Source organism: Hippopotamus amphibius, chromosome 17 (assembly GCF_030028045.1).
Source record: "Hippopotamus amphibius kiboko isolate mHipAmp2 chromosome 17, mHipAmp2.hap2, whole genome shotgun sequence".
NCBI classification, from domain to species: domain Eukaryota; kingdom Metazoa; phylum Chordata; class Mammalia; order Artiodactyla; family Hippopotamidae; genus Hippopotamus; species Hippopotamus amphibius.
Window position 1 is genome coordinate 18603220 of NC_080202.1, and position 16321 is coordinate 18619540.

The following is a 16321-nucleotide window of genomic DNA, read 5'->3' on the forward strand; positions in this document are numbered from 1 at the left end:
TCCACCTTAGTGCCATCCTGTCCTCCCTACGGCTGGGTAGTGGGTGGTGAATTGGGGCATTTGCACTGTCAGCTCTAGGCAGCAGCTGAGATTTTTTTTTTTTTTCTAGTTAGGTTGTTTTTGCTTGTTTTGGTAAGTCCTTTCCACTTATAATCCCCCTCCCCCCACCAAGGTTGAAGCTTTCTCTTATATCTCTCCTGCAGAGTCACAAGTGTCTAAACCACCCAAGACAAAAATAGCACTGCAGTCTTCTCAGAGTATCCCCAAGACGTGCAGACACTTACTGGTTCCCATTCTGATGTTTGCTGCTTTGCTCTCAGCCCATTTTCCTTACACAGATTGGAGCGTCTCCATGAAAGCCCTTTGGAGGGTAATAAAATCAGCGCTCAGCTTCCTCATCCCTGAGTGCCAATGGCGGGCAACCTCAGCTCCCAAAGGGCCAAGCGCTTACTATGACATGAGGTGTGAGTGTACGTGCGCGTGCACTGTCTGTTGCATGATGCAGCAGGAGCAGGGGTGGGCAGGGAGAGCAGGTCTGGAGACTCAGCTACCCCTCTCTTGCTGACTGTGGCACCCAGTGCAATATGGGCTGCATTTTGAGAGATCTTATGCATTTTCCAGAGAAATCAGAAATCTAGAATATAAGTAAAATTCCTGATTTTTAAAAAATGTTGGCAACGAATTTGATTTTTTAAAAACTGTAAGCCAAAACAATACCTCTGTTGGTTGGATGTGGCCTAGGGGCTACAAGATTGCGGAGCCTGCATTAAGCACTCGGGACCTAGTCTGCGTCCTTTGGTACCTGCCACCAGTACTGATGTTAGACTGATCAACTGGGCCCCAGGCTTTAGTTGGCCCTGCTCTGGTCCTGCCTCTTCCTCACAGGGCTAGGAATTCGAAGGCCGAGAAGTAATGACCATGATTCTTTCAGACCAAATTCCTGGTTACTCTGGACTCTGGAAATCCCTGCTCAGACGGCCCCCAGCCTCCTTCCAGGGCCTGTGTGGACCTCCATCCTTCCAAGGCAGTCTGTACCACCTGTCTAGAGCATCTGCAGGCCTGAGGGGTGGGCTGGTTGCAGAGTGGGGGCTGTATCCTTATGAATGCACTGTGAGTCCTCCTTTGGTAATGGATGGAGTAGGGTTTGGACAGAAGGGGCAGGACTGCCAACCAGGGTCCTGCAGTCCTACTGTGTCCCTGGCCAGGCAGTTGGTAGGGGTGGGCCTGCCTGCTTGTCGCCGCCCAGCGTGGCTCAGGCTATCCTAAGAACTACCACTAATTCACCACTGACCCTGGGCCCGGCACTGCACGCGCGTATCACGGCATTTAACTCAGGATGCTTACACGTCAGAGTCTCTTTCACAGAGGAAGAAACCAAGGTACTGAGAAGTGAAATAAGTTGCTCACAAGCTAGTGTGGGGGCAGAGGCAGGATTTAAACCAGAGAGCGGGGAGCAGAGCAGACTCCCTCCACGACCAGTCCCACCGTGCAGTCGCCCGGCGCTCCCCACCCCCCACCCCCAGGGGACGGGCCAGACCCTCCGCATCTCCCTCCCCGCCCGGCCTCCGCGGGGGCGCGGGGACCGCCTGTCGGGTCGCTGAGCGACGGCCCCGCAGCTGCCCGGGCGTCCCGCGGCCCCAAGCTCCGGCCGGCCCGGGGGCCTGGCGGGGACGGCGGCGCCTGGCAGCGGGGGATTTGGATGCTCGGCCGGCGGCTCCCCCGCCCGCACCGCCGCCGGGGGTTTGGCCGCCGGGACTTATCTCGGTGCCTTCCCGGCATGCCCCGCTCGCGGGCGGCCGCCAGTCCCGCGCCCGGACTTTGCCATCGCGGGGGGCCCGGCGGCGGGAGCGCCCCCGCCTGCGTCCCGGAGCCGCAGCCTCAGGTGGGTGAGCCCGGCGCGCCGCGGAGCTGGGGACCGGGGGCTCCCCGCGGGCCGCCCCCCGGCTGGCCCCGTCGGAGCGGGGTGCGCGGGGGTGGGGGCGGAGGAGAGGAGGGGGAGGGGAGCCCGGCGCCCGCGAAGCGGGGAAAGTTGGGGCTGCGCGCCCCGGAGCCATCGGGCCCCGCGTAGCGTGCGCCGGGGCGGATGGGGGGTCCCTCCCGATGGCCTGGGTGTGTGGCGTGGGTGTTCTGGGTGGCCGCGCAGGGGGAAGGAGGTGGGGGTCTCGGGTCTGTCTTATCCTTGTGGATGTAGAACCCGCTGGGGGAAAACAGAAAAACTCACCCTGAGACACACAGAGGAGAATACACAAAGAAAAATTAAAACCCACGAAGAAACTCTCCTACAGACCGATCACGGAGAGAGACAGCAGCGGCTCAGAGGAAAAGCCCATACACCCTCTGAGAAACACACCCGAAACGCACAGGAAGACAGGAAACAAAGAGGGTGGGTGGTCTTGGAGACCTGGGGCGGGGGGAGGGGAAGGGAAACGCCGAGAAAGCGAGAGATGGGGGGAGGGGGGAAAGATCCGGAGCGTGGAGAGGAAAGCTGAGAGGGAAAAATGAAGAGAGTGAGAAATGAGAGGAGGAAAGACACAGGGCTAAGGAGGTAGCCCTGTAGGAGGGATAGTATAGCGAAACACATCTGGAGAAACTGAGGCAGGACCCCTCCCCACCCCCCCCAACACACACACACACACACACACACACACACACACACACACACGCACACACACACAGTCAGAGATGCAGAGATGAAAAAGGTAGATCCCAGCTTTGTCACCCTTCTGGGCAAGTGAGCACCAGGTAGGAGAGCAGCTCTGAGTCCTCTGAGAAGGCTTCCATGGCACTTTGAGCCAGTGAAGTCCCCCTTGTCCACCTGGAAAACTCCTACTCATCCTTCAAAACCCAGCTCAAGCATCACTGCCTTGTGAGAGAAGCTTTCCCAAAAAGTGTTATGCAAGCACTGGTACTCTCTTTTCTGTGTACTTCTGCATGTGGCATAGGCACATGGAGTTGAAATGGTTTGTCTGCCAGTCTACCTCCCCCCACCACCCGCCCCCGGCTCCCCAGGTGTTGGGACCCATGTCTTACTTATCTCCAATCTCCAGAATCCAGTCCAGTGCTTGGTGCGCAGTGAATGATTAATAAATAGTTATTGAATGATGATCAGGAGCATTTGGACCCTCCAAGATATGGAATATAGAATCAGATCCACATAGAGGGGATGACTGCCCTGGAGTCAGAGAGGATTCTAGGGCAGAGCATCCTTTTTTTGCAGGTGGAGAAATTAAAGCCCAGAGAGGAGAGGAGACTTGCTCAGAAGGACACAAGTGGGAGACCTGCAATGAAATCACATTGTGAATACATGCTTCTCTGAGATGCCATTGTTCCTCTAGCCTATGAGTTTAAGACAGGTGTGAAAAAACGTCCTAAATGAAAACAGGCAATGAATAGGCAACCAACACTTTAATACCAGTTGTAAGCTTCCAACATTGAAGCTCACAATCGAAACTTTTCCCAGAATTTTTAGAATCCTCTTTCCACCTTAGAAAGGACAAGGGAGGTAAACGTCCATCTCAGTCTGAGTGGGTGGCTTTCTGCTTCCTGACCACACAAGCTTGGGCAAATTACTTAACCTCTCTGGACCTCAGTTTTCTCAGCTGTAAGATGGGCATACTGATGCCTGCCTCATAGGATCGTTAGAAGAGTGAGCACACACCAAGTGCCAGGCACAGAGTAGACCCTCAGTGAATACAATCCCACCCCTCTTCTTCTTTTTTTTAAATTGAATTGTCTTTTTATTATTAAATTGCAAGAGTTCTTTATAGATTCTAGATGCAAGTCCCTTATCAGACATATAACTAGCACATATTTTCTCCCATTCTGTGGGTTGTGGTTTCACTTTTTTTTGGTATTTTTTGGCCATGCCGCATGGCACGTGGGATCTTAGTCCCCAGCCAGAGATCAAACCTGCACCCGCCCCCTGCGTTGAAAGCACGGAGTCTTAACCACTGGACTGCCAGGGAAGTCTCCCACCCTTCTTCTTAAGTGGGTGCTCTTTCATGGGCCTGGTGCAGATGTGAAAACAACAGTTCTAGTGACAATGTTTCCTTTTGTCCTGGGTTCCAAAGGCCGTCCTTGTCCAACTAGGGAGCAAAATGCTCTTAGTAAAGGAAAAGATCAAATTTGGGGCATGACCTAAAACGCGTCTTAATTCTGTTTAGACCCTCAGGTCTCTGCGGGTGACTTGGGGGAACAGAGCTGCCTTCCCCCTCAACCCGCCAGCCTGTAAGAAACCACTACCCCACTCTCTTTCGCTGCTTTTTTACCAAGCTGCTCTACCCTTGTGTCTTTGCAGCTTCAGCCCATGCAGGGGATTGACTGGGACTGAGGGAACCACCTGGAAGCATGGAGACCGTGGTGATTGTTGCCATAGGTGTACTGGCCACCATCTTTCTGGCCTCGTTTGCAGCCTTGGTGGTGGTTTGCAGGCAGCGCTACTGCCGACCTCGAGACCTCCTGCAGCGCTATGATTCCAAGTGAGTGGCCCCGGGAGGGGAAGGAGGAGACAGGGTCTGTGCCCTGGGGCCCCTGACAAAAGAGAAAGAAGCTTGGTGCTAGGCAACTGTCCTTCAGCGTTTTGTCTCTGAAATGGTACCCAAGAATAAGGATGCAGAGGCAGAGAATGGACTGGAGGACATGGGCTTGGAGGGCGGGGGGCCAAGGGGAAGCTGGGACGAAGTGAGAGAGTAGCATAGACATATATACACTACCAACTGTAAAATATATAGCTAGTGGGAAGTTGCTGTATAACAAAGGGAGATCAACTCGATGATGGGTGATGCCTTAGAGGGCCGGGTCGGGGAGAGTGGGGGGGAGTCACGGGAGGGAGGGGATATGGGGCTATGTATGTAAATACAGCTGATTCACTTTGGTGTACCTCATAAGCTGGTACAAGAGTGTAAAGCAATTATATTCCAATAAAGGGCTTAAAAAAAAAAGCCAAACAAAAAGATACATGCACCCCAATATTCATTACAGCACTATAAAAAAAAATAGTAAAATAAAAGCTTTCCAGAAAGAAAAAAAAAAAAGGTACCCAAAGGCTGTCCTTCCCAATAAAGACCTCAGAGCTTGAGAATGTTCCTTAAGCTCCCCCAACAGCCTGAGCCAGCTCGGACTCTGTCTCCGAACATGTTCACCTAGCACAAATCTGTCCCAGACTGCCACCTCACTTAGCATTTCAACAGGCCAAATCCCTTTCCAACCAAATTCATAGGAGCGGAAATCCGATGCCCACACTCCAGCCACAAATCGAAGCAACAGACACTTGGGGTTGTGAAGCCCCCAGGTAGAACTGTTTCTCTGTTTCTGTGTAGATTTCTTCATGATGCTTTTCATGTGAAGCATAGTTTGTAAGCAAGATCCCGTTTTCCGTTTAAGGATATTTTAATAGATAGATCCCAAGGGACCCGGACCACGAAACCCTTAATTTCTCTTACCCCTCTATCTGAGTCCTGCCAGCATCTCTGTTGAGTGGTTAATAATTAGTCAGTGCCCATTTGTATGACCCAGGAAAGCCCTGCTATGGTGTCTCATGTTTTCAAGAACCCTATTTTAAAGTAGGAGGTGTTTTTACTTCTGCCATTTCTCTAGTATAACTAGGAGGGGGTGGGGCCATGCGGCTGGACCAAGGTGGCTCCCAGGAGTTGATTCTGCAGAACAAGTAGGGGGTACAGGTCAGTTTGAATAGTAGGAACTTTAGCTTCTCCATAAAAGGGGGCCTTGAAGGGGAAATAAGTTACAAACGGATATTATTTTCTCCCAAAGGAGCAGCCCTGTGTCGTCCATCGTTGTCACTATTGTGGTTGGAGCCCTGCCTCTCTCAGTGGCTCATCTTGTTCTGTGTCACTTTGCTTGTGTTTTCGTGCCCCTGCCTCCTTGACTCACTGTCTAGTCATGTGCCCTGCCCACCCTGCAGTCCTGATACCCTTAGGTTTGGCTCCAGAGCAAGTCCCTGCTTTAACTTACTCCCTTTATCCTTTTTTTTGGCGGGGGGGGAGGGGGGAGGTATATGGGCCTCAATTAGGAGAGTCAACAGTGGTCACCCATCACGAAGTCACCTACCTGGGCTTTCCTTCCAGGCCCATTGTGGACCTCATTGGCGCCATGGAGACCCAGTCTGAGCCCTCTGAGCTAGAACTCGACGACGTTGTCATCACCAACCCCCACATCGAGGCCATTCTGGAGAACGAAGATTGGATTGAAGATGCCTCGTAAGGCCTTGGGGACCGTTTGCTTTCCCACAGCTGCCTGGGGATGGTGAACCGGGCTTCTGGGTGCCCTGTCCTGGCTTCCTTTGCCAGAACCCTCGACTGGGTACCCAGGGGCACCGTGTCATTTGATGCTCTTTCCCCTGCCCTCACTGTGGGGGCAACTTAGAATATGACACCACAGTGTTTGGCTTCGCCCTCCCCATTTTGTAGACTTGAACACTGAGGCCCATAGATGTGTGGTAGAATATAAAGTCACCCTGCTGCGCTTGGGTTATCCTTGGGGCACCCGTGGATTTGACCCTCAGGCTCCAGGGATGCAGCCTTTGTCTCCGCTGTCCCTCGGGGATCCCTCCACCCACCAGGAGATGCTGCCGGTTGAGAAGTGTGTGCCGCTCCCTTCCCTGTCGCTCAGCCATTCATTTACTGGGCAGATGGTTACAGGTGTGATGTGTAGGCTCTGGGCCAGGCACTGCAGCCATGCAACTGTTGATGGAGGCAGAATTCTACTAAGTACAGTGTTTCAGAAATGATGGGGGTGCACGGTGCCGTGAGCACGTGGAGGAGGAGGAGGAGGAGGCGGCGTCTAGAGTTGCCTGGGGTGGGGAGGTGGGGATAGATTTCATGCATGCTTTCCCAGAGTGGGTGCCTGTTGTCATGGGTCTTTAAAGATGAGTTCGCCAGGCTGAGTGTACAGGGGAGGATTCCCTGGGCGAAAGGAATAGTTTCAGAAGCTCAGCGTTATAAAAAAGCGTGACTTGATCAGTGGGGAGTAGCACTCGCTGGAGGAATCGGTCGGGTGCAGGAGAGGAAGGGGAAAGAGGGGAAAAGCTGCTTCCTGGTTTAGCTCCTGGGCTTGTTCATTTTACCGCCGCGGGGTCCCTGCTCTCAGGTGCTCCAGCCGTGCGTGACGGTCAGAGCTGAAGGAGGCACAGAGGTGGTGGCTGGAGGGAGGTGGGCCTCTCTGGGGAAGCACTGACAAATGCTTCTTGTCTCCCCAGGGGTCTCATGTCCCACTGCATTGCCATCTTGAAGGTAATACTCTTCGATTTCCCCAGGAGAATAGGGGTGGTCACCAAAGCATCCATGTCTACAGACCGTCTGAGGGGAAGGGACTTTGGGAAGAGCACTGACCCTCGCAGGAGGACTTTTGTAACATGCTTGGCACTTGGAGTTTCTACTTTCTATTGTTCACGTCTGCTCCCCCTCGGTGGTCTGTTCTGCTTTAGAATTCTCGAGGCCCTTTGCACCTGGTCCTCATATAGGCAGTCACTAACCACGTTTTCAATGACCGTGGAGAAACCTGTGTGCAGGATACCACAGAGACTGCGCAGCTGTCTGGGGGGACACAGGGCTTCTCCACGTCTCCCGGGCAGTTTCTTTCATGAACAGAGAGCTCAGCTCTTGACCGCAAGTTGAGTTCTGTACTGGGGCTTCTCCAATTACTAGAAAGTTCCTCACCGACCCTCTTTGACTGTGACGGTGGTCAGCCAGAAGGGACGATGGGTGTTTTAAAATCCAAACCACGGGTACTTCAATTTGAAGGCAGACTTTTTCCTTTTAATGTCTGCAGCCTCCGAGACAGGGTGGAGAGTTGCATCCAATTTACATTTGGGGTAATTTTTACAGTTTGGGGTAATTTTTTATAGTTTCGGCATTTGGTTCTCAATTCTTGCCTGACGCTCTCCTGCTTAACAGGATAATAATATATTGAAATGTTTGGCTGATGGCAAATATTATTCATTTCAGGAACCTGGGGAACCACACATTTCTCTCTCTGTCTAGCAGTTATTCAAGATTTCAAAACAGACAGCTTTAAGTGTCATTCAGTACAACATATTAAAAAGTCTTTCATCCCACCTCTTCTCTAGCTATTGTCTTGGGGGACAAAGAAGTGCCTGGTAGGACATTGTTGTCCCAGAGTCCAGGCTTATCATTGAATTTCAAGAAGCTCTTGGGATATAGATACGGTTATAGATGGAGGTAGTTGGATCTAATGACTAGAGCAGTGATGGCATATTACATCCCCCTTCTCCCAACCAGGATGTGTCCTGGCTCTGGGTTTTTTCTCTTGCCCTTGCCTATTAGAGGAGGGGATGAATGACAGCTGAAGTGTGGGATAAGTCAGCCGGAAGGAGTCTTATTGGATTGGACTCTTTGGTCCATCCTGAGATCCTCAGATCAAAGGAGAGGCTCTCATCTTCCTCTTGGGATCTCAAGGCCCTTTTGCTTGGCCAGCTGCCCTTGAATCCCTGTAGTGGGGCCTCTAGGGAAGGGCCTGGGCTCTCACCTGGGTGGGATCTTGGGCTTCTTTCTGCCTCTCTTTTCCAGCCCCAAGTAGAAGGCGAATAATGGGACTTCTTTGCCAGGGCCAGAAGCACATCCAGGTTCTGACATCAGGGAGGCATGAAAGTGGGGAGCAAATCTTTGGGGGCAGCCAGCACTGTTGGTGGATGATGAGAAAGGCCATGTGTCCTCGTCTTGCCGTTTTCCTGCTTTTTTTCCCAGGCCCTCTTATCAACATCTTGATAAACATGCTAAAATGTTCCTTAGAAAATTGTTGAAATAAGTTCCACTTTTGGAGGATGTGCTTAAAGGGAACGGTTGCCCTTTGTCCAGCCATGGTTCTGAGGGTACCTGAGGAGATCTTTATCGTTTTGGAAGCGGAAGCCAGGAGGTGAAGGAATCAAGAGAGAAAATAGGTTTTTGCCCTTAAGCGAGGAGGTGAAATTAGAGCACATGATTTTTCTTAGACCGATTATTTCAGCTCAGACTTCTCTAAGCCGAAACCCTGACCCTGATCTGAGGTTCCCACCCCTCCCTCCTTGGATTTGCCTCTTCCGTCCCATTTCCTCTCATCTCTGTGTACTTTTCACTGCAATCTGTCCTTTAGGTTAGGGGGCCCAGCTGTGAGGTGGGGGGGCATGTTTGTCTCTGTGGGGGTGGCAGAAGCCCTCGGGGAGCTGGGTTCCTCATCACCTCTCTCCTCTCTGCTGCGCTAGATCTGTCACACTCTGACAGAAAAACTTGTTGCCATGACAATGGGCTCGGGGGCCAAGATGAAGACCTCAGCCAGTGTCAGTGACATCATCGTGGTGGCCAAGCGGATCAGCCCCAGGTGAGGTCCCCACACTCCTGGGGGGGTGGGGAGGGGAAGGGCTGGAAGCTGAGGTGGGGGAAGGGACAGGCTCTCCTGAGAAACTCTGGGGGTGACTTCGGTGGTTTATGTCCCATGCATTCCCAGACACCCAGGAGGGTTTAGACGCTGGGAGGCTTTCACATGGTGGTGTCACATGGCTCCCCTCCCCTCCAGCACGTCCCCTCCTATAGGCTTCTTGGGAAATGCTGGTATACAACGAGTTCTGACCGACTCCCTCTGCCTCAGTCCCATCCCAGCCAGGGCTGCTCTCCTTCCCTTTGCCACACCTTCTTCCGGGGCTCCGGGCCAGCAGGCAAACGCCCCACGGGTGCCACACCCCTGTGTGCAGTGACCTCCTGGCTGTGCCCCATCCCAGCGGGCGTCTGCACTGGAGACCAGCTCCTTGCCTCTGTGCTGTCACCCCCTGCCCCATTCAGGGCCCGGCCAGCAGCCTCCAGGACCGGGTGGGAGGTGAAGAGATCGTTCAGATCTCCCAAATTCCAGGCTGTCTGCAGAATCCCATGTGGGAGGCAACCGGCAGGATTGCAGTCAACAGCTCCACCCCCTCATTCCCGCTCGACTTTGTGAAGAAAATAAAGCCCCTTTCTTGGAGGGAAGTGTGGTACTAAATTGGTGCTGCCACCTGGTGGCTGGAATGTGGATGTGCCTGAGCCAGGAGTTGTTCCCCAGTTCAGGATGTTTTCTTAATCAGCCTCAGAGTTCCCCGGGGGTCCTTGCTTTCCACGTTGCTGTGGCCTCGGGTAGATCACGAGGAACCAGGTCTCGGAGGGAACGTGAAAGAGTTGGTGCACTTGAACTCGGTCCAGGGAGTTCAGCGAGTTGAGAACGAGGGAGGGAGGTGAATCCAGAAGAGTTCTTGGCTTTCTCTGGAGCGGCCGGTGTGGGTGTGGCTACACAAGTGGGATCAGCCTGGGTGGGCCCCTGGCCTGAAGACCCTCTGACCCAGGCTCTGGGCAAGCACCAGACCTTCCTGTGGGCTCCCGTGATCGGTGGAGGCTGCATCGCTCATACCTGCTGGACCTCCCTCATGCTTCCTGTCACTTCTAAGGGCCATTCCGGGGGCCGGACAGATTCCTGTGACTTCAGGTTACAAGGCAGCATCGCCAGGAGGGCTCGGAGGAGGGAAGAGATGGAGATTTCTGAGTCCCGGTGGAGTCTTGTGTGGTCAGGATTAGCAGCAGTGCTAGAGCAAGGGTGTGGCATCGCTCAGAGGGCAGACCTCACCTGGTGCGTCCTATAGATGGCCCCTCCTACAGATCACCTCCGATTGCTTCCAGAACGATCCCTGCCATAAATCAATCAGGGGCCTTGCTTTGTCTTGTCGCCCTCACACTTCTTTCTCCTTCTGGCCGTTTTTTGTCCCTGTTGTTTTTCTTGCTCCATTTATTCCATATAGTGTGTTGATAGCATATTAGTTTCAAGGAGAGTGGCTTCAGCTGCAGGGCAGAAAAAGGGCTGGGCTAAGACAGGCGCTGAGTGACCACACCTCTGCACTTCCGACAAGGGCATCTGTTTTCAAGTGCTTTTGGAAATCAAACAATACATCATTATTTTTTCTTCTTGTCTGTCAAGTGGTCCAGGAGCAAGGATTTGGATGAAAACTTTGAACCATGCAAATGAGAATGAATTGTAGTTCCTTCTTGAATTTGATTAAAAAAAATGAACTATGAACAGTACTGTGTGCTCAAAGAAATCCAATGGAACAGTTTGAACCCAAATTAAACTTGGAGGGTTTTTTTAGTGTTCTGTATAACTACCTTTAACCATTTTTTTAAAATGTCAAAGCAATAAACACTTGTAAAAGTGAAAACATTGCAGAAATATAGTATCTGAAAGGTGGCGCCCCCCCACCCCCCAATTCCACCTCATCCCAATTCCTGGAAGTAATCACTGTCGAACGGTGAGTCGTCCTCCAGACTGCCCCCACCCCCTGCATTTCATAGCTTTTGTTTATTTATTTTTATGCAAATAGGATCCATCCGACTTCATATATTGTGTGGCAGTTTGCCTTTTTGATGCAGTAGTATATCTTGAACATCATCCCAGATGTGTGAACTTGTACTTTTAAACCATTGGAACTGAAAACCAGAAGAAATATCCTCTAAATGGAACCCGAAGTCTTTTCTGTTTGTCTCTTAAGAATGCAGTTAGAGAGAGTTGCTAAAGGCCAGGTCTGGAATATCAAAAGAGAAGCATTGGGATAAGGAAAGAAAAGAAGGAGAAAGGGCCATAAGAAAGGCGAAATACTGAAAACCTTTTCCCTACCCTCAGAGTGGATGATGTTGTGAAGTCAATGTACCCTCCGTTGGACCCGAAGCTCCTGGATGCCCGGTGAGTGTGGTGCATCTTTTCATGCTGGAGGCTTCCCGAGTTATCAGATCTGTGAGGTTGGCTGTTTGGATTGTGGAGGAGAGGCCTGTTTTGGTGGGTTCCGGAGGCTGCCTGGGCTTTGGGTACCATTCAATTTGGTCAGCCAACCAATGAGCCACACCTGGCTGGATGCTAGAGGCCAGTGCTCTTCCTGAAACCCCAGAGGAGGAAGAGCCCGTCTGAGATTTTGAATTATTATGATTAAACATCCGTCCAGGCTAAGTCCTGCCCGCACCTTCCCTCCCTCCCATTGCCCCCATGGCTCTCTCTGCTCTTTCGACCCTGAAAGCAGACATGCCTCAGCTGTGAGTGCCGCCCAGTGGGTCGCTAATGCGGCTGGTGGGCAGGAAAGGAGAATGGAAATGACAGGTCAGCTAAAGCTGTGCTCACCTTCCACAGGACGAACCCAGGAACCCCTGTCTCGTGATCCTCTCTTAACACGCAGAGTGTAGTTAGGCTTTTGAAAGTGTTATGTTCTTCTACCAGATGTAAAGCCACTTTAAAAAAAAACATGTTCTTTTGTCTCTCAGATTTATATGACTGTTTCACAGGCGCATTGTACAATAATTGCCAGACAGGCTGTGGGTCACAGCAATTCAGTTGGTCTCTCTGCTCCGATCCTATTACTGCCCAGCTGTGTTCGTGGGCTTGTCATCTGTAATGCATTCCCAGATGCCTCTTGCACACTCAGTATGTAGAAGATTTGCTGCAGTGAATCTTTCAATACTGAAAAAAAAGGTCTCCTCCTCCATTTGGTTTGCAATTGAATTTTAAAAGTATTTAATTAATTAATTAATTTATTGGCTGCATTGGGTCTTATGGCTGCATTGGGTCTTCATTGCTGCACGCGGGCTTTCTCTAGTTGTGGAAAGCGGGGGCTGCTCTTCGTTGCGGTGCAACGGGCTCCTCATTGTGGCAGCTGCTCTTGTTGCAGAGCACAGGCTCTAGGCACACGGGCTTCAGGTAGTTGCGGTAAATGGGCTCTAGAGCTCAGGCTCAGTAGTTGTGGCGCATGGGCTTAGTTGCTCCACGGCACGTGGAATCTTCCTGGACCAGGGATCGGACCCGTGTCCCCTGCATTGTCAGGCAGATTCTTAACCACTGCACCACCAGGGAAGTCCCCAATTAAATTTTTTTTTAGGGTGTAGTAAACCAGCCCAGGGCCTTATTGATTCAGTATCAATAAGTGATTCCCAAGGTGGGGTATGAATATCTTGTCTTCAAGTAGGCAGCAGTTGGGGACATGCTTATCCAATTGACCAGATCCAAATTGTCCCACAAAACCCTCTTCTGGGAGATGTTAATGGATGTGTTGTAGAAAGTGGGCTCACAGTCTTAAATAAGTTAGTGAGACTCTGAGTATTAGATTCTCCCCTTAGAGCTTTATCATGTGTATCATCTGAGAAGGGCTTCAGTACCCCCAGACATTCTCCAATTTATTTGAGCATAGACCCCTCTTTAAATTACATACCCAGCAACTCCCTATGGAAGGGACGCCAGCTTGGGGAACCCTAGTCGGGACTCAATCTCTTTGGGCTTTGGGACAAAGTCCCTTATATCCTAGGGAACCTGATCCTGTTGTTTTTTCTAGGACAACTGCCCTGCTCCTGTCTGTCAGTCATCTGGTGCTGGTGACCAGGAACGCCTGCCACCTGACCGGGGGCCTGGATTGGATTGACCAGTCACTGTCAGCTGCCGAGGAGCACTTGGAAGTCCTTCGAGAAGCAGCCTTGGCTTCAGAGCCAGATAAAGGCCTCCCAGGCCCTGAAGGCTTCCTGCAGGAGCAGTCGGCCATTTAGTGCCTACCGGCCAGCAGCTGGTCACAAGGGCCAGCCCTCTGCCGTGGCTGGGTGGCTCAGCTGTGCCTTCTACTTCTTCCTGTAGAGTTAGTTTGTTCTCCACGGCCGGGGAGTCCAGTGTGTGTGCGTAGTAAAGCAGTTGATGCCTCTGTTGTAGTTACAAATGGTGGCTGGTGAGTGGCAGTCTAATCCCACACTTAGGGGAGATGACAGTTACCATTTCTGCAGCGGAGCTTTGAAAACTGGAGGATTGCAAGCTTTATTTAGCTCACCTAGTGTTTTCAAGAAAATCCAGCACCATCTAAGAATCAGGAGGTTTCACATTAAATCAGAATTTCTGGCTCCTCTTGAACAATCAGATGAGGCAACTCTGATCTGCATTTTCCAAAGAGGACAATCAATTGGAACTAAGTGGGAGTTGCTTCTTTTTGACAATACTGTACTCTCTCACCTGGCCTGTTTCATTTCTTTGTGTTATCTGCCCGGTCCCTGTGGCATCTGAGTCTCTCCTTCCCTTTACAGGTTTGGGCTTGAAGGTGAGCGATGTAGAGTTGATCTTTCCCTTTTTATCATTATGCCTGCAATTTTACCTAGTCACCACTAGGTGGAGAGTAAACGTATACTTAGCTTTCCCTCAAGTGTGTGGTTATTGAGTCAAATTCAAATGCATGGTGTGTGGTGGGACATATTTATCTGAGAACTGAGGATGGAAGGAGAGAGGCTGTGAATCCAGGAGATGCCTTGTGCGTGTGACTCAAAATGACATATTCAGAGGCCACCCCTCTCCCCTCCACCCCAGTTCAGGCAGAGATGAAGATACCACCATGAAGTATTGTTTTCACACTAGCAATGACATCCCCTTTCTTTTGGTATGTGTTCGTTTGGCAAATATTGAAAGATGAGGGGCATTTTTATGACTTGACACCTCTGGGGGACCCAGAACCACAATTGCATTATTCAGACATGCATCCAATTCCATAATTTCCATCACAAGCATATAGGAACACCTGAAATACTTTGCTTCCTCCCAGGATTTCAGAGCCAACCTCACTCTTAGGAGAGGGCGCTGGCTTGGGGGCTGCCTTGGTTCATACCCTGTGCTGTGAAGCATGTTTGGAGCACCATACCTGTTCCCATTTCATTTTCTGTGGCCTAACTCAAGTCAGCAAACCCCTCAGCCTTATTCTAGAGATCTGGGAGGCCATATTCCCAAGTCCAAGATTGGGGCCTTGTTAGTCATTGAGATGTGTCATCCGTCCAATTTCATCCTCTCCTAAAAAGCAAGGTGCTGCTCTCCAGCGTGGTGCACACCAATTCCCACTTGGGGAGATGGAGTCAGGAGAGGGAAGCTGGGGCTCAGCTCTCATGGAAGGATGGAGGGATCCTGAGGACAGGGGACACCTTTTTGGATTGTTCACGCCATCAACGCTGAACACATGCTAGGTAACTTTCCTGTCCTGCTGGTGAGCTGTGAATGGGAAACATCCATGGAGTCACTGTAACTTTTCTATCTATGGCCTCCACCAGTAGATATCCATAGCCATCCTGTTTTTGTCCTTTTCCCTCCCATTCCATAGCTGCTTTCATGACCAGGCTGGAAACCACCATGCTAAGGGTGCAGTGGCTTCCACAGTTGAGCCTGCATTTTGACCTGGACCAGAGCCCTAAGCCAAAAAGAGCTCTCAACCTCTCAAACACCATCCACGAGGTGTGGGGTTAGAGGTGGAAACGTTTCCCAGCATCACCTCCCAACTCTGAACCCTGGCAGGTCCCAATCCACTTACTTTCTTAAGCCCTGAGATGCTGCTCTTTTAGAAATGAGAAGAGGTTAAGACCTTGGAAGTGTCTGCTAGGCTGCAGGATCTCCAGTTCTGCTGCTGTGTAGTTTTTTTTTTGTCTCCACTGCAGGACAAATAAGTCTCTGGATCAGGTTGGTGTTGGTGGTTTGTGGTTGATTTGGAACCACTGTCTTGGGGGTGGGATTGTTCTAGCCTTTTGGGAGTTGGCTGAACTTGCCCCCTCACTTGGGAGGGGCTGGTCAGTGGGCACTGGGGATCCAGCCAGGTGTGGTTTCCCAGGAGATGGACACACCCCCAAGTCCCTAGTTCACTGGTGTCTGTGTATACGGTTGTAGATCTTTTCTTCCATGACCCCCACCCCCTCCTACCCTGGAGTAGGAGCAGCAGACTCAAATTCTGAATGAAGAAGGGATGAGGGATAGGAATTTATGGTGAAAAGAGCAAGCTCTTTGAAGTCAGACAGAATTAGATTCAAATTTGGGCTCAGTCATTGGCTGTGTGAGCTTGGACAAGTTACTTAACCTCTCTGGTCCTTAGCTCTCTCACCTGTAAAATAAGGCTCCTGCCTTATTGGGTTGGTATGTCAATCGAATGAAGCAGTGTATACGAAATGCCCAATTGTGTACCTGGTACTGATTAGCCAATGTTAACCCTTCTCTCCCCAAAGCCCCCTGTGCCCTGATGCAGCTGATCGAGATGGTGTCACCCCAGTTACCATGGCTCTGTCCAAGCAGGGGCTTCTGTTCCTGAGCTCTGGAACCAAGTAGCCAAAATTCTGGAATCACTGCAGTAGGGAGAGTGGCCCAGGCTTGTGCCCCTCACCCCAAGTATGTTCACAACAGGAAGGGAATCAAAGCTCTTGGCCTCTTATCAGTGTTCCCAGGGTTGACTGCCCAAGCTTACATTCCTCCAGAGCGCAGCCAGCAGGGAGCCTCCTCCAGCTTGTGAAACCTCCCAGACGGAACACGTGTTCCTGGCATC

The 16321-nt window shown here is 51.3% G+C and overlaps 1 protein-coding gene across 2 annotated transcripts; it reads left to right on the plus strand.

Moving 5' to 3' along the window:
- Nucleotides 1-1791: 1791 nt before the first annotated feature.
- On the plus strand, nt 1792-14173 carry TMEM98 (transmembrane protein 98). 2 transcript variants are annotated; one of them, XM_057715892.1, is made up of 8 exons: nt 1804-1882; nt 2286-2383; nt 4298-4478; nt 6084-6215; nt 7214-7247; nt 9215-9330; nt 11644-11703; nt 13334-14173. In XM_057715892.1, the coding sequence occupies exons 3-8, from the start codon at nt 4348-4350 to the stop codon at nt 13539-13541; spliced, it is 681 nt and encodes a 226-aa protein (XP_057571875.1). In that variant the 5' UTR covers nt 1804-1882; nt 2286-2383; nt 4298-4347; the 3' UTR covers nt 13542-14173. The 2 variants fall into 2 exon arrangements, with proteins under 2 accessions (XP_057571874.1, XP_057571875.1); XM_057715891.1 differs by lacking the exon at nt 2286-2383 and having other exon boundaries at nt 1792-1882.
- The last annotated feature ends 2148 nt before the right edge of the window (nt 14174-16321 follow it).

Excerpts from the sequence above, each read along its gene's own strand:
- TMEM98 (XM_057715891.1), top strand. The coding sequence starts at position 4,348 with ATGGAGACCGTGGTGATTGTTGCCATAGGTGTACTGGCCACCATCTTT. Across the intron at positions 4,479-6,083 it reads CTGCAGCGCTATGATTCCAA|GCCCATTGTGGACCTCATTG; the intron begins GTGAGTGGCCCC and ends CTTTCCTTCCAG. Across the intron at positions 7,248-9,214 it reads ACTGCATTGCCATCTTGAAG|ATCTGTCACACTCTGACAGA; the intron begins GTAATACTCTTC and ends CTGCTGCGCTAG.